A 24,837-nucleotide genomic window follows, 5' to 3' on the forward strand; every position below is an offset into this window, starting at 1 on the left:
AACTTAGTTTGTATTGAACTTGTCGCGAGTTTATTATCTTTATCTTCTGGGAAGATATTTAACTGCATTGATGTAATTTGAGTAGTATTGTAAGAAAAGTGATTTTTTTTTTTTTTATTGACTCCACACCGGTTGTTGACCTTTATTTACTTTCTTCAAATATCGGCATCAAAAATATGATTTTTGAAATTAAACGCAGAATAAAGTGGAAAAAACAAGGATCATTTTTTTTTTTATATTCTTAAGTTGGTTCTTTTAATCACATTTTTTTTTATTTTTCATTTTCTATCCATGCTTTTCTTTTATATTTTAGTAAACAATATATTCTTTGGTAGCACCTGCGCGGAAGACTTTTTTGGGAAGTATGTACCCAGACGCGTCTGCGTGAAGAAGAAGCTTGTGAAGTGGGACATTTAACTTTCATTTTAATTATGTAGCAGACAAGTGGGATTGTTTACGTTTGTGATTCTTTTATTGTGCGTATCGTAAATAATTTAAAAGCTGTGTTATGAGTCATGACGACAGGTAAAGAAAAGCTGATATTTGACCGCAATATTATTATATATTAAATTATTACTTCATAACTGTTTTATGAAGTGAATGATGTTATGAGAATGGTCGTATCCGGTGAGGTTCGCCCGCCCGAAAACAATGATATTTCTTGGTACTCATGTGAAAAAAGCTGCTGAATTTTTATTCTTATTATTTAATTTATAATTTTCTCCAAACGATAACCTTTGGTCAGTTTAAATAATGTAAAAAATTATTTCTAAAATAAATGAATTAAAAAGTTTCAAAATATAAGAATATATTGTTATTTTTCTATGGAATAAATTAAGTAAATTTTTTAACTTGTATAGTTCGTATTTTCTTCTTAATTTTAATGAAATTCAGTTTTTGAAAAATTGGATAAGACTTCAATTTGCATGTTTAGATTTTAAAATGATGAAATAATTAGTTCTAGAAATATTTGTCATTTTTTAGGCTTTTCATTTTTTGAAACTTTTTCTAAAATGCATGAAATTAAAATATATCTATATGCATCGTTGTATTATATATTCATTGTATTTCTAATGGTACTGAATTCAAAAATAATAGCAGGAGATCGCAAAATAGATATATAAAAGACAAAACAATTTTTAGTAATTTCATGAGTGGTAATATTTTTCAAAATGTCAATATGTTTATCCTCTTTAAATTTTTCATATTATTATTTGTTGTAATTGATATCACTGATTGTTAGTACTTTACAAATAATTTTTCATATTTTTATTGTTGGAATATGTTTTTTTCTTCTTTCTTTTTCTTATTTTTTTTTATGCAAGTATTCTATTAGTTTCAGTATTGTCATAAATTGTAGTTTAATAGCCAACTCAATTGAAAATTTATTGTGTACATAGACTTGGTAATTGTCAAAACTGTTATGGATGAAAAATGCTTATATTGGAATAGTGTAGGAACTTGGAATAGGTGTCAAACCAAGTGCATTTTAATCATCATAGTTCAGAATTATGAGATATATTCCAAACAGATTGCATGTAATTTCATACTAAGACAATTAAAATATTAGACTGCTAAAAGAACCCTACTTATTTACTGGCTAAAACAACTGCTTAGAAAATTGCAATTTCTTTGGCATAATTTTATTATAAAAAATAAACAGTTAAATAAAATACTATAAGATTGCAGTTATATTTATTTTTTACTGTAATATTTTACATAATTATCAAAAAGTTTCAAAACAATGTTTTTTTCTGTTAAATTTTTAATTAACTATATATATATATATATATGTTTTAGAAACCACAGACATACTGTAACCCCAACTGCTCCTCCTCTTCATTTATGTGATGAATTTTCATATGCCAAATATTCTAATGGAGCAGTTTATGCAGACAACTTGCCTCATCATGAACATCATGTTACTCTCAAACATGGTAATTATTTATTAATATTTAGCATTATTATTTGTGTAATATATAAATTCTCAGTGACATTTTATAAAGTAAATATCTGCATGTAAGAGTAAGTATCTTGAAACAAAATTAATGATAAGACACAGAATGTCACTGGTGTCAGAATATAATTGCTATATATTGTTAATAACTTATTCTCTCTTCAGATATTTACTCTGCATATATTTACCAATCTCATTTCTGAGCCAATTCAGCATCAAAAAATTTAATATATAAAGACTTAGATATTTTAAATCAAAAATATCTGTTATTTTTTAAACATTAAAATATTTAAGAATTTTTATTAATTCACTTTTTTTTTAAGTATTTGATATTGACATATTAATTTTCATAAAATGAAAATGGAATCAACTTTAGAATATTTGCTGGATCTGAGAAAATTTTGAGACGGAAAATTTTGGCTGTCTTTTATAAAATATTTTTTTAATAAAAAAACAACAAAGTTATTCTATATCTTTCTATTTTTAGTCTAATAGAAAGATATTCTATTTATAGTCTAATCTTTCTATTTATAGAATTTAAAAATTTCAAATATATTATCATAATATCAGCATTAAAATTAGTTCTCAATGCTGAATTTTTGAAAGCCATATTTTATTTACTTACATCTTGCTTTTGGCTCAACTTTTTAACCAAGTACTTTGTTTATTAACTACCATTTCAAGACCAATATGTTTAGCTTTAAAAAAATACTTGTGTGATACTTGTTTTCTTTTTTATATAATGTTTTGGAAAAAGTAAACATTTTTATTTAGTTTTTTCAATAATGCTAGACTGGACATTTTGATTGTTTGAGCAGTTAAAAATGTTTAATCTGTAATTAAGATACAAAGGAAATAAAGTGAAAATCATCTGCTATTGTACAATATTACATTTTTAACAAGGATATATAGCTCCTTGATTTTTAAGTTTTTTTTTTTCTTTTTTTTGCAAAATATTGTATTTAAATATAAAACAAAATCAATATTTGAATATTCCTTGTAAAATTTATTGGTATTATTGTTCATTTATAAACTTATTATTTTCACTTCCATATTATCAATTAGCCATGTATTTAATATTACTGATAAAAACATTAAAATTGCATTAATATTCATTTGGTATAACATTATTAAAATTCTTTGCAATTTGTTTATCATTCTTTTTGTTATTATCTATATAAATATCTAATATATTTATATTTAATTATAAATTTTTGTTCAAATTCTTTTATTTTACTTATATATTTTTTAATTATTAATTTGAAAAAAGTGGAGCTGTATTCTGAGTTCTTGAATCTGACTTTTAAAATTGCTTAATTGAGAGGATTCTGTTATATACAGATAAGATATAGAACAAAGATTGAACTAAGTTTAACATATTAATTTTTAATTACTTTCTTTAAATGGAAAAATTTAATATACGCTGCTAATACATAAATTAGTTAAGTACATGCAATAATTAATTATTGATTCAAACTAAAATTTAATTAGTAATGATAACATAATTTATTGATTAAATTGTAGACACAGTTGAGTTACAAAGTTTAATTTTAATTGTCTTTTTAAAATAATTTTTTTCTTTTAAAATAGATGGATGGATTAAAATAGATTTGGTAAAACAATAAAAATTTATGAAAGATACATTAACTTTAAATCAAAAGGTGTATGAATGGCTTTTACCAATGTTTTATTCAAATTAAGTATACAGTATTTGAATCATAACTGTATATTTTTTTAAGTGCTATTTGGAGGAATGATGATTATATTTGAGAATGATTGAAATATCAATGAAAGTTTAATTATCAACTTATTGTTTAGAGAGAAGAAAAGTTTTATATACCCATATTTCTTTCTGCATAATAAAACATATTAAAGATTGAAAAAGTATAAGGTTTCTTTAATAATATATCTAGTTTTATTAAACTGTTTTTTGTTTATTAGATTAAATGTTCAATTGTATTAAAGTGTATTAAAATAATACTTATAATTACATGAGAATGTAATTAAGAAGTTCCCATTTCTTTTTATAGTTAAACCCATCCTGCTTTTTTTTTTTAATGGCTAAAGAATTTAGACTTTTGAAATGATATTTTTTACTATGCAAACCACATTTTGAAGCAATTTGCATTTAACTGTAAAATTTCAGTTTGATAATAGTTTGAAGATGGTGTTTGATAATTATTGAAAAAAAAAAGTTCCAAAATCAAATCTACAGTTGAAGTTTTTTATTTTAAAGATATTCTGAATTTTTAAAAAAAAATTCATGTTTTATAAGAAATTAAGCTTTTTACTTTTTATACATTGATCAATTTTTAAAAATTTTGAGTTGCTGAGATTTGACAAATAATTATGTGTTCAAGATTAATGGTTCATTATTCGATTCAATTGAAAATTCATTGTCTGTAGGACAACCTTATTGCTAATGATTTGCCGTAATAAATGGAACTTCACTATATTGGTATGGTGCAAAAGTCTGAAGAGTAGTATACAGGCTCAAGCGTCACCCTTATAATCTGATTGGTCCATCGCCAGGGGCTCTCAAATTGTTTCAAAATGAGAAATTATCTAGAAAATGAAGAAACCAAAATTTTTCTTATGCTGCAAATAAAAAAAATAATTTGAAAACGATATTGTATTTCCATTGTCTATCTTATAGATTCTTCTAAATAACGATTATGTATTTTATATGGTTATCAATTATAAATTGTGGTCGGAAATGATTGTATTTGTTATACAATCTTATATTATGTACTCGATTTAAACTCTTCTAAAATGTTTTCTCTGGAAATCGATAAATATTATCACATAAAATTTAAACTGCAAATATAGACCTTCACACCATGTTAAAAATTAAAAAGAAATGTAAATAAATCTTCTGTATTATTATACAAATGTAATTTTCGTGCTGCCGTGGCAATCACCCCTCCCCCCCTTCCCACTTTGGTTTTTACTAGATGATGATAGCTTGTACATCAATAAATGCATTGCATTTGATATTTTCGTTGGATGAAATGCCAGTGCTCATAGAAATGCAATAACTAAAAACTAATTTATAGTTAGACTTCATTTAATGTCAGCACCTCAATTAACGAACAAAATAAAATGTGAAAAACTGACTCGCTTAGCGAGTAATATTTCGTAGAACGATTGACGGAGAGATACGTGACGTCACATACTAGATTTCTTGTATCAATCTGTGTTGAGCATTGGTTTGAAAGGAACTCTTATATTGACATGGAAGACGTTTGGACAGTATAATGTTGTCAAACGCATCTCCGATTCTCTTCAGCAAATACCTGTGAAGCCTTCATTGACGAGATTGTCTCTGGCTTAGATTTTGGGGCTAGAAGTGGATCACAACAACATCCATGAGCTGGTGGAAGAATATAGTGAGAACTACCGGTTGCATTATGGACTTGCATTCTGTGGCACAGTAAAAAGCTGCGGAGGAGATTCTTCCAAGAGAGGTAGAAATGATAGATGCGGCAGAGCAAACCTTCCAGTAAAATAAGGGAGATGTTAAAGTATAAGAAATTCATCGTATGTTGAGAAGTATCCCCCTGATAAGATACTAGCTATACGGGCTACAAACTCATTTAAAGGTAATGCTGTGCCCCACTTTCGCCCAAATTTTGAAACGTAACCAAACACAAATGTCTTTACACAATTTTATTGTTTAAAAAATAGGCTACATTGAAATAATAAATTACACTTTTATAAATTTGAGTATTTTTTTTTATTCCTATTTTATATGGAATCATACAGTGGTGGCCAAAAGTGTGGACATTTTTTGAAAGTTTCATGTTTTTCAACTTTGCGTGCTTCTAGAATATATTAATTTTCATTTAAATACAAATGTTTATATATCAAATTGAAGGTAATTTAATGTAAAATTTAATAAAAACAGTGTTACAATATCTGTATTACAAAAAAAGTTACACTCATTTTAGTAAGATCTATCTTAGATTTGCATTTTTTTAAAGTGATACTTACACAATCAGTACTTAGCAGGATGACTCTTATTTTTTAAGACAGTTTCACAGCGTCTTTTCATCGAGTGAACGAGTGTTTGGAGTTCATCTTTCGTAACCACATGGTGCCAAGAATCAATTATAGATTCAATAAGTTGTCTTTTATTGGATGAACGTTTTTTTCGTACAAGAATTTTCAAACGTCGCCACTAATTTTCAATCGGTTTGAGATCAGGGCTGTTTCCTGGCCATGGTAATACATCTATGCCTTTATTTTGAAACCATGCTTTGCATACTTTTGCTGTGTGGCATGGAGCTGAATCCTGCTGAAAAATAAATGGTGATTTGTTGGGGAAGAAATCCCCGATGGAAGGTATCAATTTTGGTTCCAGGACAGTTTCGATGTATTTTTTGGCATTCGGAATGCCATCAATCACTTGAATTCGGCCCACGCCATCTGCAGACATACATGCCCAAATCATGGCATTTGTTGTTGTTTTTATAGTTGCTTCAATGCAATCAGGATGAAGCGCTTCACCTACTCTACGTCTCACGTATTTTCTACCATCACTACCAAAGAGCGATATTTTAGTCTCATCGCTCCAGATTACTAGCTTCCATTGATTTTCTGACCATTTAATGCGTTCTTTTGCCCTCTTAACTTGTTTTTCGCGCTGCTTTTGATTTAAATATGGTTTTTTCCTTGGAATTCTAGCTTGTAGTCCAAATCCTGATAACCTTCTTATTGTTCTTGAACTTACTGCAATACCCGCTGCATTCATTTAACATCTAATAGCATCTGATGAAATTTTTCTATCTTGAAGGCATAGCCGTTTAATTTTTCTATCTTGAAGGCATAGCCGTTTAATTTTTCTATCTTGAAGGCATAGCCGTTTAATTTTTCTATCGGCGGTAGCACTTGTGCATTTTTTTCGGCCAGATTTGGCCTTATTTTCCACTAATTTCGTTTTTTCATAACGAAAACAGAACTTTCGTACACCAAAACAAGTCACTGAACCAGCACCTTGTCTTGCAATTTCAGCATAAGAGAGGCCATTTTCTCTCAATATGACAATTCGGCTTCTTTTTGTAGATGTCCAATCAGTTCTTCTTGTTGGTGACATTGTTTAAAATTAGTTTAATTAAAACAAAAGGACTTAAAATATTCAAAAACAACAATACTCTATTTAATTGTACTAGTATGCATCATTCCGCAAAATATTTCCACAACAATAGCTCTTTTACCATCCAAATAACCTAAACTATAGTTAGAGACATTTGATTGATCCTCAGAACAGTGTTTGTGATTAGTTAGTACGCTTTTATTACAAAACACGTCATTATTCAAAACGATTTGTGTTTGTTTGTTCTACTAAAATGAGCGCAACATTTTTTATAATACAGATATTGTAATACTGTTTTTGTTATTAAATTCTACATTAAATTACCTTCAATTTGATATATAAACATTTGTATTTAAGTGAAAATTAATATATTCTAGAAGCACGCAAAGTTGAAAAACATGAAACTTTCAAAAAATGTCCACACTTTTGGTCACCACTGTATGTAATAAAAAAGTTTTGCTTAATGAGCGTTTTGTATTAAAAGTAAGATTCGGAAACGAATTATGCTAGTTAAGTGAAGTTCTATTGTATTTCCGTCGCTATCAATTGTTCCTACGCTTCTCTGAATCTCTCTTGGATAAAAAATGTTATTAAAATTTAAACCAACCTTTAGTAAGAGTTAAAAATAACATGCTTGGTTTCGTAGTATAGAATACTGAGTCCATGCTTACCGACAAATCATTCAAATCGAACGTCTTTTTAGAAAAATGAAGATGGAAAAGTCAATTCATGACCGTTTTAACCCGCAATTACGTTCTCGACCTTTACGTTTTTATGTCGTTTGCAATTTTATTTAATGTTAATTACTTACAACGATTACTTTAATGGCAATTAATGGAAATAGTTTCACACTTTAACCTAGTTTATATTATTATCTTTATGGTTCCTTGAAAACTGCAAAATAGGATTTGTACTGTTATTATTCTCACGTTTGTTAACTTCTTAACTGTGGTTTCGAACGTGGTTCGTGTATCGAATAACCATATTTTTCTACTAAGCTAAAATTAAATTGTTCGGTAACTTATAATTCGATAGAAGAATGAAGTTATGTCTGTTGTGTAGTTGTGTCTGAAGCATCTAAAAATGTGTCTGTTATGTAGATTCTCGATTGAATCAGAAAGAAAAAAAAAATTCCTTAATCAAAGATGACATCTAATTATTAAATAGTTTAGAAAAGTACACGGTTACAGGTTTAAATAAATGGTACACGCATGTAGACAAATTATCAATTTTTCGAACTCTTTTTTTTTTTTTTTTTTTTTTTTTCCTCCATGAAATAAAGAGGAGTCAGTCCATTAAAAATAATTTTGCCCCCCCCCAAAAAAAAAGAATTTTCCTTTATTTTTTATCTTTAAATGGTTGTTTTCTCTATTTCTCAATATGAACTAACTTCTAGTCATTCGATTCCCTTCGTGTTTGGTTTGAATATCTGAAAGGACAAAAGATTCCTTTAAGTATTCAATTATGAAAGATATGAAGAACTGCATTGTTCTCTTGATGTAAACTTATATTTCTTCACGAGTTGACAACAACCTTATCAGCCCAAGATGCATGAGTTCATGCTACTGAAGGAGGAATGAATCATTCTTTGTGTATCAGTGTTGGCTCATTAACTTGAAAATCTGCAGTGCTCCATTAGGATGGATATACGCATATCTATAAAAAAAGCGTCTCTCCACTACCTCTTGATTTTTTTTTTGTATATTTTCACATAAGTATACTACTTATAACGCATAGACCAAAATATTTTCGTTCTTTATTATATAATCAAATATTCGAGCAGAGAGAATATTTATTGAAGGCGATATTTCCAAAATTTGTTTTATATATCACCGCTTGTCCTTCCGTGATGGGCCGCAGTGGTCTGGTAGTAAGGTCTCGGCTTCGGAGTCGGAAGGTTTTAGGTTCGAGACTCGATTTCACACGCCGTGTAGCGTGTCTGGTGCACGCTAAATCCGCCGAGAGCTCCCGCTGGTGTAGTGTGGAAGTTTGGAGAGGTGATGCCAGCTCAGATGTCGTCATCTGACCGCAGTCCAAAATTATTAGGTCCGTCCCAAAATAGCCCTAGCTTTAAAACGGGACTTTAATGTAACTTAACTAAACTGAACTAAAATCCTGTTTCGCGATTTTGATGCTTTCTGGTATTGGCATATGATTAATATATCCGAATCAGTAGTAGCTTATCCATTAGGAATGCAAAGCTACGGTACTTTATGAAAATATTTTTAAAATTTCATAAAGTACAAAGTGTTTTAAAATAAAATTTGTCTGTTTTTCCATTCTGAAAATTCGATGCTCTGTGCTTTTCATTCTGAGGTTTTAACAATCAACGAAAGTAATAATTTGAAAAAAGCAACGGAAACGTAAGAATAAGACAGGAAAATGCTTGTTTGCGCAGCCCGACCTGCGCAAACAAGAGAAGCGCAAGTCGGGCTATTCGGCGAATAGAACATAGAGGCTACTTATCCAAAGGGAAAAGTAATCCTTCCCTCCCCCCCCCCGGAATTTAAAGGTACTAGAGCTGCATATTTAAATATCCGGCTTAGAGTGTTCCAACTGATTTCCCCTTTTATTTTTCAGTCCAAATGTTCGTCGTCGTTCTTTTTTTTTTTACTTTTTTGTATACGTAATATAGAGAAAGTATAGTAATCGTCAAAAAATTCGAGCTCGAGATTTTGACGTATCTCCATGTTTTAGATCTCCCTGAGTTTGGAAGACATATTTATGGAAAATGTTCGCTTATATGTATGTGATAAAGAGAACTCGTAAACGCTGTGAGCTAGACAGTTGAAATTTGGTATACGGTCTTTACGCCAAATTTGCAGATTTCTCTCAAATTTTGAGTAAAATCTGTTCAGAAAAGGTCCGTCTCTTCAAATATAAGTTTACTCGATAACTACAAAATTAAGAGAGCTAGATAGATAAGATTCGGTGCATAGATTTAACATCTGTAGAGTAGATTACCTGTCAAAATTTGAGGCAAAGCCATCTACAGCTTAACTGTCTGTCGGTCTCTACTTTCAGAAACATTTTAACTCGATAATTCAGAACGCAATGACTTAAACATATGAAATTAAGTATGGGATTTTGTGACTATAAGTGCAGTTTTGTGTTAGATCTTTGTCTCAATCGATAGAAATAAACGTGTCTAAAGCACAAATTCAAATACTGTTGACCGCATGCAAGGGATTAATCGCCAAAAAACTCGCCAGGAATAACACGATAGATTCGATGAAAAACCTATATTCTCGCCAGAAGTTAATATTTCATAACTATTTTACGAACCATGCAAGCGTTCTTTGGCGTGACAAGTTTATTAGATAGTATGTAAGAAAATTCTAGGGTGATTACTCCTGTTGGTTGGTTGGTTGGTTGGTTATCTTGTTTGATATTCATTTTTAAACTAGCATTATCGCGCTGATTTGGTAAAGATGGAAGCGTGTGGGAAGGGGAATTTTGAATAAATGATTTACCTGAAAGTAAACGAAATACTATTTTAGGGAATGTACAGTATCTAGAGAATAAAGAAAGAGATAGCGATTAGCTAAATCATTCATCGATACAAAAAATATATATGAAATTTTTTTTTCTGAAATATAAATAATTATAAGCTCATAAAAGAAAAATTATGTATCCATAGACTGTAAAACAAGTTTTATTCGGAAAAAAAGTTATGTAATGAAGTTTTAGTTATGAAAGTTAAGTATAATAATTGCAGGAGAAAGAGAAAGAGACTTAATAGAATAATTGCACTGGTGGCTGTTTTATCTATAAGGCATTATAAGAATAAAATGATTTTTTTTTAAAAAATTTCGAACCAAATAAAATTGTTTTGAAAAATTAATGAAATTTTGTTAAAGTTAAAGTTTGTAAAATTTGTATATTATGACATTAACTATATAAGAAATGGCTTAAATAAAAAATGAGAACAATTATATGTTTGAAAGTATTGATATTTTTTAAAAAGTATATACCAAATATGCTTTACATTCATCTTATACAGAAAAAAAAATTTAAATGTTTACAAATTATTAAATTCTTAAAAAACCTAATAAAATAATGATATATATTATTTTTTTATCCATTAAGTACTGACGACATGGAATGGGTATCCTTTAGCTTTCATTGTACACATAAAAGTATTTCTATTTTTTTTCTTCTGCCTTTTGAAAATAGGAATAACCATTCTATGTGTAATTAATTATAGTGTACCTCAGAAAGACATTACTAAAGATTCGAGAATGGTCACATATACCTCTCCTCACCACTGAAACATGAATATTTGAAGAGGCCCTAAATCTATTTGCTGTTTGTTTTCAGAAACAAAGCTTGAGTTGATCCCCAAGTCGTAAAAATGATCGTTTCCTCTATGTTCTCCCATACTTTAATTATCAATTTATCACTATTTTTTAAATATTTAGAGAATAAAAGTTTTAAAAAGATCTAAATAATATTAATAAGAAAATAATAACATCTTAATAAGAAAAGTAACATATTCATAAATTTTGCACCCCTTGGAAAAATGATGACCAGGGCACTTACTTTACCTACCCCACCCTAGTTTACGCCACTGTAGTTACGCCAATCTTTAACGGTAATAGTCTAGAAAGAGAGCGTTTACATTTCCTACAATTTTCTTATCTCTAGTGACACATGCGGTTTGGCGTTCAACGCCTTCAATTTCCAATTCGTTTCGCAATAGCGTTGATTGAAGCTGAAGGACGATCGCTGCAACTTACCGGCATCAATTTACAATAGAAACTCCACTGTTATTCCGCGGCTAATTTTATGTTGGACGATCTGGATTGGATTCTTTATTATATATGCGCCAAACCTGGAGATTAAAAATGTCGTACATCCGAAATCTTTAGATTAGTAATTGATTAGATCAGAGGTTCCCAAACTTTTTTTTTTCTCGTGGACCACTTTCAAAGTTTTACTATTTTCGGTAGACTCCCTGCTGCTACATTTCTACTGTATTCCCAAAACAAAAAATATCACCCTAAATTGGGGGTGTTAAGAAGAAAAAAAAGAAAGTAGCACATTTCTTGTGTCCTATTTATTAAAATAATACTTGTGGTTATACATTTAACCACATCATATAAACATTTATTATTACAAATAATCAACAATTGACAAAAAATCAACAATGAACTCTGAAATGTAAATCAACAATAAAAAATAGTCATACTTTTAATGAGACGGATGTACTTGATGAATTGACAGCAAATTATCAATATTTGGCTTCAGTTTTGTAAGAAGTAATCTCAAATCTCCCCGTTCTGTGCTGTTCAATCTGCTCCTTTTTTTTTTTTGTTAACAGGTTGGTAACGGCACTAAAACTTCTTTCGACAAGATATGACGAGGGAAACGCTATCAAAATTTTTCTAGCAATTTCTTTGCAAGTCTCGACATGTGATGTACACTTGTACTATTATCTATTGTTCTATTCAATTCTGTGTTTGAACTGAGTCTCGAATATTTTTGAGTACCTACCTAGTGAATGATGCTACCTGCCTACGTTGATAGGTAAATCCGAGCCAAAATTTGTGTTCTTTATTATGAAAACCAGAAAATTTTTCGTGGACCCCCCACTTACAACTTGTGAACCCCTGTTTTCTTTTCACGTCTACGTGGACCCCCGTGTGCTCTCCTATGGACCCCTGGGGGTCCACCTAGACCACTTTGGGAACCTATGGATTAGATAGTATTCATTAAAGACGAGAGTCCTCAAACCTCTTAATGGTAAAAATAAGAATTCGAAAACATTTTGAAATAAAAAGTATGTTTTACCCCCCACCCCACCCCCCATGTATATAGAATTGTAGGATGCACTGGGAGCCCCGGCTAAAACAAGTACAATACAGTTCTGAATATTCGGCCTAATGTGGCGGAAAGGCAGGCCGGATAATAAAAAAGCCGGATATGCCAGAATTCTATGAACTCATTTCTTTGCCCACCAAAGTTTTTTTTATCGTAGCTCACTATTATAATACTTATTTTCTCACTTCTTATTGAGTACTAAACCCTCTATTTATTTCAAGCCACGTAGAATGTGAACGCAGCCTCGGCCCGGTAAATCATAGGAGCAGTTGCTTGTAACGTGTCGAGTTAAAATAGAAGGCTTTGTCATGGTAGCGTGTATATGTTTATATAGTGCACTGCACGTTTCAAGAATTTATTAGAGAAAAAGTAAGTTAAAGAATATAAACTGCTCGCATTTTGACATAAATTATGCAATGCCTCATTTAAATACAGGAAACATAAACAATGTTGCCAATGCAACGCCTTGTCTTCCTCATTTAATTACGAAAAGAAAGAAAGGGGAAAAACAAAAGACTTAAGAAAATTAGGCCGGATTGTGCGGAGGCCGGATAGTCGTGAACCGGATACTCGGGAGTGTGTTGTATCTATAATAATATATTTCAATGCATAAGTGCACGCGTTATACATCTATCATTTGGAGTGTTTCGATTATGACTAATGCTGTTAATTTATTATCGTTTTTTTTTGTTAAGTTTTATTTGCTTTTTGCTAGTATTTCTTCTATTAAAAGGCTCAGTATAGCCAGTTACGCCTCTTGCGCCAGTAAATTAAACGCAAGGAAATTTCTACTAATTAAAAAAAAAGATAACGTGTTTATGTTTGGACTATGTAAGATTTTACAGCCTTGACCGTCTGACCTAAAGCTACGAGATTTGACTCATATATACTTTGGAAAGTAAAAAAATGGACTCTATAAAGAAATTTAAAAAAAAATTTTAACGAAGCAAAAATGAAGCGAGATTTTATCGTTTCTACCACATAGCAATTGACAATTGTCGAAAATATAATTGCAAAGTGCTGATTTATTTCATCCTATTTTAAAATGTCTCTTTGATGATATAATTTTAATTTTCATGCAATCTTAACTTTAATTAAAAAAATTTTAAAAATTATTTTTTGCATAGTTTTCATCAATAAATTCCATTGTTGTTTTGAAATTAAAATTACTTTTTATTTCATCAAGTATTTGATCGCGCGATTTTCTTCATTTTTTGAAAGATAAAGAAGGAGGGGGGGGGAAGGGGAAATGAAATTACTGCAAAGACAACGTTACAATTTGAAATAATTATCCAAACACTCACACTTTTAATGGCACTATGTCATAAAAATTGATTCCAGTGAACAAACTCTTCCTTTCTTAAGGCAATTATAAACTTCAAGTTATGCATAAAATATTAAATTAAAAGTAAATAAGTTAGCAATAACGGCGAAGGTTATTGTCGCGAAAGGCGGCTAATATTAAAAATTTTAAATTCCCCAAAAGAGTTTTCAATTGAAATAAGATAAAATACACTCAAAATTTTTGACGTCTTTTTTTTTTCTTTTTTTCTTTTTGAAATTGAAGGGTTTTTTTAAACTATTAGAATACTTTTAAGTTTAAAATAAAAGTCCTTTCCCGTAAAAAAAGTTCTAATAATAAGTATATTTGACTTTAGTTATTAGTGAAAAATCACCCCCCCCCTCCCATATATCTTGTTTTCCGACTTCTTCTGTGCATTTTGTAATAATTTCTTTTTAATTATTTAATTTTTTGGTGCTTTTTTGACCCGATTTGTTTTTTAAACCAGCGGGAAGGTCTTACCAAAAATTTCTTGCATATTCTCTAATAAACTTGCCCTGCTAGAGAAGACCTTGCATGGTCCTGGCTTACAATACTTGCGAAATATTAATTTTAGGCGTGAATTTAGCATTTTTACCGAATCGAACGCATCATCCTTGGCGAGTTATTTGGCTATTAATCCCTGACATGCGTTGATAGTTTCCAACAATCGAATTAGAGTTTTGACACGGTTTTCTTAACTGATATTGAAACAAAAATTTGATACAAAACTGTACTTGTAGTCATAAAAATCTCATACCAAATTTGATATATTTAAGTCATTGCGTTTTTGCGCTATCGCGTTTATATATTTTTGAAAAAAGTACAAACCGACAGTCTACTCGTATTTGAATTTGGTTCAAAATTTGACAGGTGTTCTACACTATAAATGTTAGTTTTGGCTACTAAATCTTATCTGTCTAGTTCTCTTCATTTTGTAGTTATCGTATTAAATTATATTCGAACAATCGGACAGAGGGACTGCCTTTGAACATATTTTACTCAAAATTTGATAGAAATCTGCAAATTTGGTGTAAAGAACGTATACCTAATTTCAACCATCTAGCTCAAAGCGTTTTTGAGTTATTTTTGTCATATACAGACAGACGGACATTTTAAAAAAATTCGTATATCCAATTCGGGGAAGTCTGAAATGTGGAGATTCGTCAAAATCCCGAGTTAGAATTTGTAGACGATTTCTGTATCTTCTTTATACTACGTATACAAGAAAGTAAAAAAAGTTTATGATAAGCGAGTGAGTCACTTAGGCTTACAATTTGTCATACAGTTTTCCTAGAATTTCCTGTTATATTTAAGCTCTTAGAAGAAAGTTAGTGTAATTTAGAAGGCGTTAAAAACATAACTACTTGAAGACTCTACAAAATCCTCCCTTTTCTCAAAAAATGCGACGAGGAATGTTTTTTCGAAATTTCTAAAGAATGCACTACACTAAACAATTTTCTAAAAGGGGGAAAAGAAAGAAAAAAGTTTCAGAACGGTTTTATATTTTCTTTCCTCATATGTTCATTTGTTTCCAGAGATCTCAGTATACATTCCAGTGTGCATATTTAATTCCTATTGCTTAAACACGAAAAAACATATTTAATTTGTTTTAGTGTAATCTAATTTTGGTTGATGAGCATATCTGGTCGGAAATAATTGGATTTCGAATTATAATTATTAATCCGAATTATAATTATTGATTGGATTACGAATTTAATTATCACCCGATCTTATAAGGTCTCGTATATTAATTGGTATTATTAACTGGATTACAAATTATAATTATTATTCCGAACCTAAAAGATCTCAGACGGCATATAGTGACTTGAACTGCCAATTGACTTTACTGAAGATAAATGCCTCTGAAAAAAAGTAAAAATAAATAAATAAAAAGTTCATGCTTTTATCAGTGTTCTAGACAAAAAAAAAAAAAAAAAAAAAAAAAAAAATCAACAAACTGGAAGTCAAAACAAAAAGTCCCGGCGCAGATGGAAATGCTGAAAGCAAATGAGAACTGCGATCTCATTCATAATACATTAAAATTTTTGATAATAAGTAATTAGCAATTTTCTTTTTCTTTGATATTTTTATTTTCTGAATTTTGTTAATGCTTTTTGCTGCCGGGATTTGATGCATTGCTTTTTTTTTATGGATGTATAGTAATTCTAAAATGAAACACATTAAATGGATAAAATTGTTTTTAACTAGTTTTGTCACAAGATGTTCGATTTTTTAAAAAAATTGCACCCTGCAAGAGTTACAAAATGCATATCCGATCTTCTTCAAAATATGATGAAGCTATTAACAAAACGTTGCGATTTTTGTGACAATATATGAAAAAGTCGAGGGAGAAGAGCCGAGATTCTGATAAAGACATTTACCTTTCTCAGAGAAAAATAAATGTATATTGGAGTATATTTCTAAATTCGCACAGCAAGCAACGTTAGCTGAAAAATTAGCATATGAAACACAAAATAAAATTTGTTCATTTAATACCGATAAAATTAAGAAAATTGTAACATCCTGCATTGAATGTAAAAATTTTGGACTAATAGAAGTAAAAAGGCACATATTTCAAAAGCCGTTTCTGGAGTAATGCTCATTTTTAATTCGGCGAAGTGTTATTGCATTATTCATCAGCATGAAATGCGATTCGGATCATTTGTTGATTTCATACTATTTGTGTCAATATCCGATTTAAAGGTGACCCGCTTTATCGCAGAAATGCAACGTGATTTAAATTTTGTACCTCTGGATAAAGCTCGATCTTGTATAGTGTCAAAACTAGTTGCAAAATTTACCGAAAAAAAAATCCATGAAAACCTTAATAGTAAATATTAGATTTTTATAAAATAGAATTAGGAATTACCGTTCAATTTAATAACTTGATTTTATAAGATATGTTGTTAAATCGGGCAGACGATAAATATATATAATATTGGAATTTTTCGTTGAAAGCTGCAAATTTTCGAATGAGATGCAGATGATATTTTCTCTAAAATTTGAGTAAATTATTTTTTTTTCAAAAGTGCAATCGACATTTTTTAAAGTGGATAAGTGTAAAAATTTATTATAAAAATTTAAATGCACATCAGAAAAGAATGCGCTATGATGTTTTGCAAAATACCGCTATTTTTTTATATTCTCCTAAAATAAATTATCTTCACTGATAATCATTAAACAAGATTAATCAATGTAAATATAGCATGTTATAAATAATAGAATAAAGGTAACAATAGAAGTAAAATCTTTCGCTATGAGTTTCTGCTTAGTAAAACATGTACTATATTTTCATTTTTCAAACTGCAACAGCATATATTTTTATATTATGATATGAATAAAATGAATATGAATTTTAATGAAAAAAAAAATAAATTAAAAGTGGTTTAGTTTAATTCAGAGATTTAGCTTATATTAATGCTTCACAAGTGCTGTTCTGGAACAGAATATAAACATCAACAGTACCTCGGAAACAGCCAGATGACGAAGACGGTACCTGAGCTGGTATTCTTTTCTCATATCATAGTATCGACGGATTTGTACTATGACCGCTTATGTGGCGAGTCTTCAGTGAAACCGAATCTCAATTGTTTTTAGGAAGGCTTTGAAATTCCTCCTTTATTCTAAAATATTCTCTTATTTTTTTTTTATCCAATTCTACTGTCTCTACTTAATTAATTCAAGAGTAACTTTGTAAAATCTGAATCGGCTAAAAGCCTAACTTTCCCACACTCCGCGTGAAGGGACAAAATACCGCTGAGACAAATTCTTTCTTAAAACCTCCCTGTGTTTCCCCTACCTCGCCGACGCGTGTAACGAAAATCCCTATCGAAATCTCGTAATATATTAGCACTATGAAGAAATATTTTCCCTATCAATTTCCCTGGTTATATAAGACCAGGGATAAAATGTCCAAGATTTTTTTCCCTCATTCCTCTCTGTGTCGTTCTGTGTTGTGTGTGTGCTCATTGCTTTTACATATACCTGCTCTCCAAAATGAAATAAAACGACGTCACGAAATCGAAAGTCTTTTCACTGTTTAATCAACGAAATTCACTCACAGAAATTGCTTAAAAATGTAAAATTATTTTCAGTAATATTCATTCACCTGCAGTTTAAACACAGTAACTAAATAACATAATACAGGGTGAGTACAAAGGATGGACTCGATTTTAAAGAATCATATTTTCGAAACTATTGCGCATTTTACAATAAATGATACATGAATTTAAAGAGAAATATACCAAGTTTTTTTTTTTCAGTTACAAATGTCCGATGTGTGACTCTCTTGTTACACGGCATACGTCCAATCAGTATTCCAATTCGTTCTAAACATTTTGTTGCATTTTGTTTTGTCTGTTATCTTTGAGATAATCTCACAAAAAGAAATAATTGAGACAAAACATTGTTTATGTACTTCCAAAGCCGAAAACACTGCCTGAATTTAAAGAACGCATTTGTGCAGCATTCAGAACCATTAACAGAGTGACGTTACAAAATGTTTGGAACGAAGTGGATTACAGATTGAACGTATGGCGTGTAACAAGAGGATCACACATCGAATATTTGTAAATGAAAAAAAGTTAGCATATTTCTCTTTATTCATGTATTATTTATTGTAATATTAGCCGCCTTTGGCTACCAGCCGGTTCGCCAATCTTAATGCACGTTAAAATTTTAATAATTAAATATTTTATGGAACTCCCATTTTAATTGCTTCTTCATTAAAATATTTTAAAACTTCAAATTTTAATAGTCATATAATTCACTCATAATATTATAAAGGCCTTCAGCCATAACGTAATATGTATCTCTCTAATTTTCTGTTAGCTCCCGTATAACTTATGCTCTAAATTAAAGTGGAAATGATTAAACTGCAATAAATATAATATTTTCTTTACTGAAACGAAGCATTTTTTCAAAATATGAGTACTGAAAACAGAGTCGCTGAGTATTTAAACCTTATGGGCACTAAAGAATATCTTTCTTAATTTATATAATATCTTAAGAAGTTTTCAACAAAATTTTCTCAGATTCATCATGAACAGATCATTTAATTAACAATGTTTAGTTTTAAATGCATTAACACTAAAAAAAAATAAACAGAATCATTTGAAATAATCTGTCGAAAACATATTAAACCTTCAAAATCAAGTCCGTATCCGTTGTCAACAAACAGAACACAATGCGCATGCGTGAATTTACAACGCCAATTACGGTAACGCAAATACGTGAATTTTCTACTCCAGTTGGGGTAACACAATGCAGATTAGAAATTTTTTATTTCCTTTATTTTGTTTTATTTTAATTCAAAAGTACTTCAGAATGAATCTGAAAGATCGATTTATTAACAATGTTTAATTTTAAATGCATCAAACATTAAGAAAATAAGCAGAATCCTTTGAAATAATCTGCCGAAAATTTCTTAAGTCTATCCTCTTTAGCGTGGGAAAAAAAACTGAAGCCTTACTCATTTGACGGTGGGGAAATGAAGATTTTTTTGGTTTCAATTAGTTTAGAAAGAAGAAGAAAGTTAGAAGTTAATTAGAAATTAGTTTTTAATTAATAATTAAAATTCTAATTAAAAATTCAAGAAAAGGGACCCAGGTACACATTCCCGACCTCCAAGGTATACATGTGCCAAATTTGATAGCTGTAGGTCGAACGGTCTGGCCTATAGAGCGCCAACACACACACACACACACACACACACACACACACACACACACACACACACACACATTGAGCTTTATATAAATATAGATGTGCAGTAGTTTCGAAAATGATTTTTTAAAAATCGGGTCCATCATTTGTACTCATCCTATATATTTCCAGTTATACACGCGATGCAATTTGATATTTAATATGAAAGGGAGCCCAATGAACACATAATTTTGTTTGAGGGACAGCATAATTATTACGGTCCTAAGTGGCAATCTAACCTTAGAATCGGACATATATTTGTAATAATATTTACAAAATACGAAGGGGAAAAAAAAAAAAACTTACCGAAGTGTCGCGATGCATTTGTTACGATATCTTTTTCACGTTCTGCTTGCTCTCAACGTAAAACTCGGATGTAAGCTCTTGACTAAGCATTGGGATCACGGGATATACGAGTTGCTCTCTTCTGACCTGCTTTAAAGAACATAAGCATAAAAAGAGAGAGAGAGAGATAAACAATTCGTGGTCAATATAAAGGATCCTATTGAAGTTCTTAGTAAATATTCTTCGGTGCTTTTGCTTTGCTTACATAATTTTTGGATCTAGGGTTAAACTTTTTTCAGGCTTCGCTTATATTTGTTAGTCCAGAACTTTCATTCCCCAATTAGCTACCGTTGATGTTAAACATTTTGGTTTTTGTTACGGTTCCCGAATCAGGCAATAAATGATTCATTTATTAATAAAAGCTGATTTATTAAAATAGTTTGGAAAACCGTATATTTTTTCAAATGTTAAAAAATTGATAGCAAATGATTATATGAATAAAAATGTGTGTAATATACCACGTTTTTAAAACAGACTGCAAACTATGAATGAATTTTAAAAATTCTCAATCAAAAGTATTCAGAACATTTTCTATGGGGTTAGGAATCTTTTTGGGATTATATATATCTCTATTTGACTTGGAGATATTATTTTATAATTTTTAGCCCCCCCCCTTTTTTTAAAGTGATTATTTCTTTATGTAAATAATTATTTTTCCGATATCCTATTACCGATGACGACATTTGTGTTAAGATATAAGAAAGAGAGCACAAACACTACTATCAATTATCATTGTTGGTAATCGATTTTAAGTTTTAGTTTAAAATTGATTGCGAAATTTGTACCGAACATACTATAAGCAAATAGATAAACCAGAAAGCGAGATAGTTATTGTATAGTCACTCGGTTCTGAGCTATGTGTAAACTTCCAAATCTCTTGCTAGTCGGAAAGTTAGTTTGAAATCGATTGCAAAATTTGTGCCGATCCGACAAACAAGCATAAAAAAAAAGCGACGCGCTAAAAAAAAAAAAGACCCATGAAATTTTTCGTGCCTAATTACTTTCTTGTATAAGTAGCATACAAGTATAAAGCGAAAGTATTGCAATCATAAAAGAATTTGGACTCGGCATTTTGACGAATCCTCATATGTCATATCTCCCACAGTGCGAGAAACAAAAGCTTCTAAAGTAGTCATACAGAACAGTCCTACTAGAATTTCAAATATCGGAACATCAATTATCCGATTCGTTTTTATATGAAAAGTAAACAACCAACAAGATCTTCCACCCCGAAAAAAGAGTAATGCAAGCGAAACATGTGGCTTAGACTAATATTTCCAAACAGCGATATTTTGATATTGTATGTAATTATACAAAATATAAACAACTTTGTGTTTATGATAATTGAATTAATAAGTAAAAAGCATAAGCGAATTTTGTTCCCAATGCCCAAGAAATTTTTTTCATCAATTAATCAGTTTTCCGGATATTTGATGATACGAATTAGATCGGTCTCAGTTAATTTGAATAGTTGGAATCCGAATATATTTATGCAATCCGGTGGGTTTCATATTTAATTTTGTAGTATAATGAACATGCTTTTTCGTGAATGGATTCATCCAAAACTTGATGTTATTTTAGTTCCAAGACAGCTTACTGAATTTCATTTATATATTTGTTTGATAGTATCGGTGCATGTATGAGTCAGACAGACAGACAAACAAAGAGATAGTATTCCCGTTTTTGGATTGAATTAAAAACAAGGTGCAGATTTACAATTTTAATGTAAGTATCATAAAGTAAAATTCATTTATTAATTTACAGTTATTTTAATGGGAGGATCATCAGAGGATCAACTTTTTGATGAGTCTGAACTAGAATTTTCTACAGATTTAAAATTTTAATTGCAAAACAATGCCGAATTTCAAGTGTTTAACTCATTGGCTTTTTGAGTTATGATGTTCATTGATGACTTAGCAGGTGGATTTCATTTGGAATTTGTTAGTATTTTTCAATTTTGGTATAAAGTTTGTATACTAAATTTCGTTTGTATCGAATACATTTATTTGTTTATAATCTGGCTTTTCTATAAAAACTAGGGAGTAACATTAAATGGGAAACAGATAAGTACGTGTCAATTTATTTTGGCTCAACTTAATTAGGATTTTAATTTATATTTTGTAAAATTTATTATATCTACAGTGGTGGCCAAAATTGTGGACACTTTTGAAAATTTTTATGTTTTCTAAATTTGTATGCTTATAAAAAATGCAACGTTTCATAAAATGCAAACTCTTACATATAATTTTAAAGAGAATTTAATGTTAATTTCAATGCAAAATTCAAATATTTGCAATACCAAAAAATGTTGAGCGGTAATAATTACCAAGATACATTAGACGCTGATGACTGCAGTGAGTTATTAGTACTTAGTAGGGTGGACTTTATTTTTTATTATAGCTTCACACCGATGTTTTATTGAGCTGACGAGAATTTTAAACTCTTCCTTCATTATTGCTTGTTGCCAGGAAACAATTATAGCCTCAATTAATTTCTTTTATTTGATGAACGCTTCATATGTACAAAAGTTTTCATACGGTGTGATAAGTTCTCAATAATTTTGACACCAGAGTTGTTTTCTGGCCATGATAATTCAATGCTGTTTCTACTAAACCACTCTTCCGATATTTTTGCTCTGTGGCAAGGAGCTGAATCCTGCTGAAAAATAAATGATGTATTGTTGGGAAAGAGATCACTGATGGAAAGTGTAAGTTTTGGTTCTAGAATAGTGCCAATGTATTTTCTTGCATTTAAAGTCCCTCGATAACATGAAGGAGAGCAATACCATCTGCAGACATGCATGACTAAATCGTAACACTGAGTTCTTCATAGTTGCCTGAATGCAGTCAGGATGTAGCTCTTCGCCTATTCTACGTCTTACATATTTTCGCCATCGCTACCAAATAACAATATATTTATTTCATCAGTCCGTATAACTTGTGACCACTGATCATCTGTCCATTTAATGTGTTCCTTTGCCCACTGTAATCTTTTTATACGCTGCTGTAAATTAAGATAAGGCTTTTTTTTTTTTTTTTTTTTTTTTGAGAAATTTTGTCTCTTAATCCAACATCTAATAATCTTCGCCTGTTTGTTCTGGAACTGACAGAAACGCCAGCATCATTCGATTGAAATTTGATGGCCTCTGATGACTTTCTTCTATCTTGGAGACATGGTCTTTTTATTATTCAGTCATCAATAGATATGGTGCACCTTTTTAGACCCTGTCCTGCTTTGTTTTTTATTAAATTTATCTCCTGATATCGTAAACAAAACTTTCGGACTCCAGATGTAGTCACTGAACTATCCACCTGTCTTGCAATTTGAGCATAGGAAAGATCACATTCATGTAACACAATAATCTTAGTTCTCTTTCTAGGTGTCACAACTATTCCTTTATTTGATGTCATTGTTTCTTGACTAAATATCAGAAATATTTACAAAAGTTCCAACTATGCATTAAAAAGTTTAACAAAATTTCTAACTTGCAGTTTCATTATATAAAAAACAGCCTTCCTTTTACAGAAAAAAAAAGCACAATAATGACTAGTTCCAACTTTAAATGTGATGTCAGCTTCTGCTAGCTGTTATTAACATTTGATTGGTTCCCAGAACAAGAACAGTGATTTGTCAAGAAAGTTAGAAATTACAACCCACTTCATCATTTTATTTTTTATTCATATTAAAGTAAGAATAATTTGTTATATTGCAAATATTTGAATTTTGCTTTTTGCATTGAAATCAGCATTAAATTCTCTTTAAAATGACATGTAAGAGTCTGCATTTTGTGAAATGTAACATTTTCTGTAAGCATACAAAGTTAGAAAACATAACGATTTTCAAAAGTGTCCACAATTTTGGCCACCTTTGTATATAAAAGGTGTTCGAGAATTCTCGAACAGATTAAAAATAATGTAAAAGAATACTTAGGAATTATAGCGTTTCTTGATGCTACATATTACTAGCATGGCTTGGAAAGTTTTATTTCACAATATTATTTCTTAGAAGCCGATAGATGGCGCTATGTATAACCTGATGATAATTTACTGATTTTTCAATATTAAATTCCTTAGATTTTTTTTTCGTGTGCTTTTATGGGAAGGTTATGCATATCAGATGCCTAGCTGTAATTTGCTGGTTTTAAAAAAAACGAATTTCAGTTACTGTTCATCCTGTAACACCCCAAGGACTTCAAATCCATTGCGTGATATTGAGTATAGCTTGGGCATACAATACACAGTCAAAAGATCCACACAGATAATTTCAGCAGCTCTACTGTAAGTAATTAATGTCATTTTGTTTTATGCTTTATAGTTTTTAACATAATTTGCTATCCATTCAAGATATATCTTGGATATCAAGATATTTCTTGGATAACCATGCATTTAAAATAATTGGGGGAAAACCAATCCCAATCCCCAATTGCTGGTCTTTTTTTTTTTTTTTTAACCCTTAAAAAATGTTATGAGTGGTTTTCTTCCTCAACCACCCTCCACCACCAAACATAATCAGCGTACCGATTTCACCATGTTTTATTTTATATAAAAACTCACGACTATACGACATCAAGTACTGTTTCCTTCCTCTGCT

General features: G+C 30.2%; 1 protein-coding gene across 1 annotated transcript in view; it reads left to right on the forward strand.

Annotated features, from left to right (window-relative positions):
* The first annotated feature begins 35 nt into the window (after window positions 1-35).
* LOC129974925 (protein SSUH2 homolog) overlaps window positions 36-24,837 on the forward strand; it is a 96,090-nt gene continuing 71,288 nt past the window's right edge. Inside the window, exons 1-2 of the mRNA XM_056087723.1 lie at window positions 36-525; window positions 1,801-1,937. Coding sequence (XP_055943698.1) covers window positions 509-525; window positions 1,801-1,937 — 154 coding nt within the window. The 5' untranslated portion in view covers window positions 36-508. The remainder of the gene's footprint in view (window positions 526-1,800; window positions 1,938-24,837) is intronic.

The sequence above is a fragment of the Argiope bruennichi genome, chromosome 7, assembly GCF_947563725.1.
Source record: "Argiope bruennichi chromosome 7, qqArgBrue1.1, whole genome shotgun sequence".
Taxonomy (NCBI): Eukaryota; Metazoa; Arthropoda; class Arachnida; order Araneae; family Araneidae; genus Argiope; species Argiope bruennichi.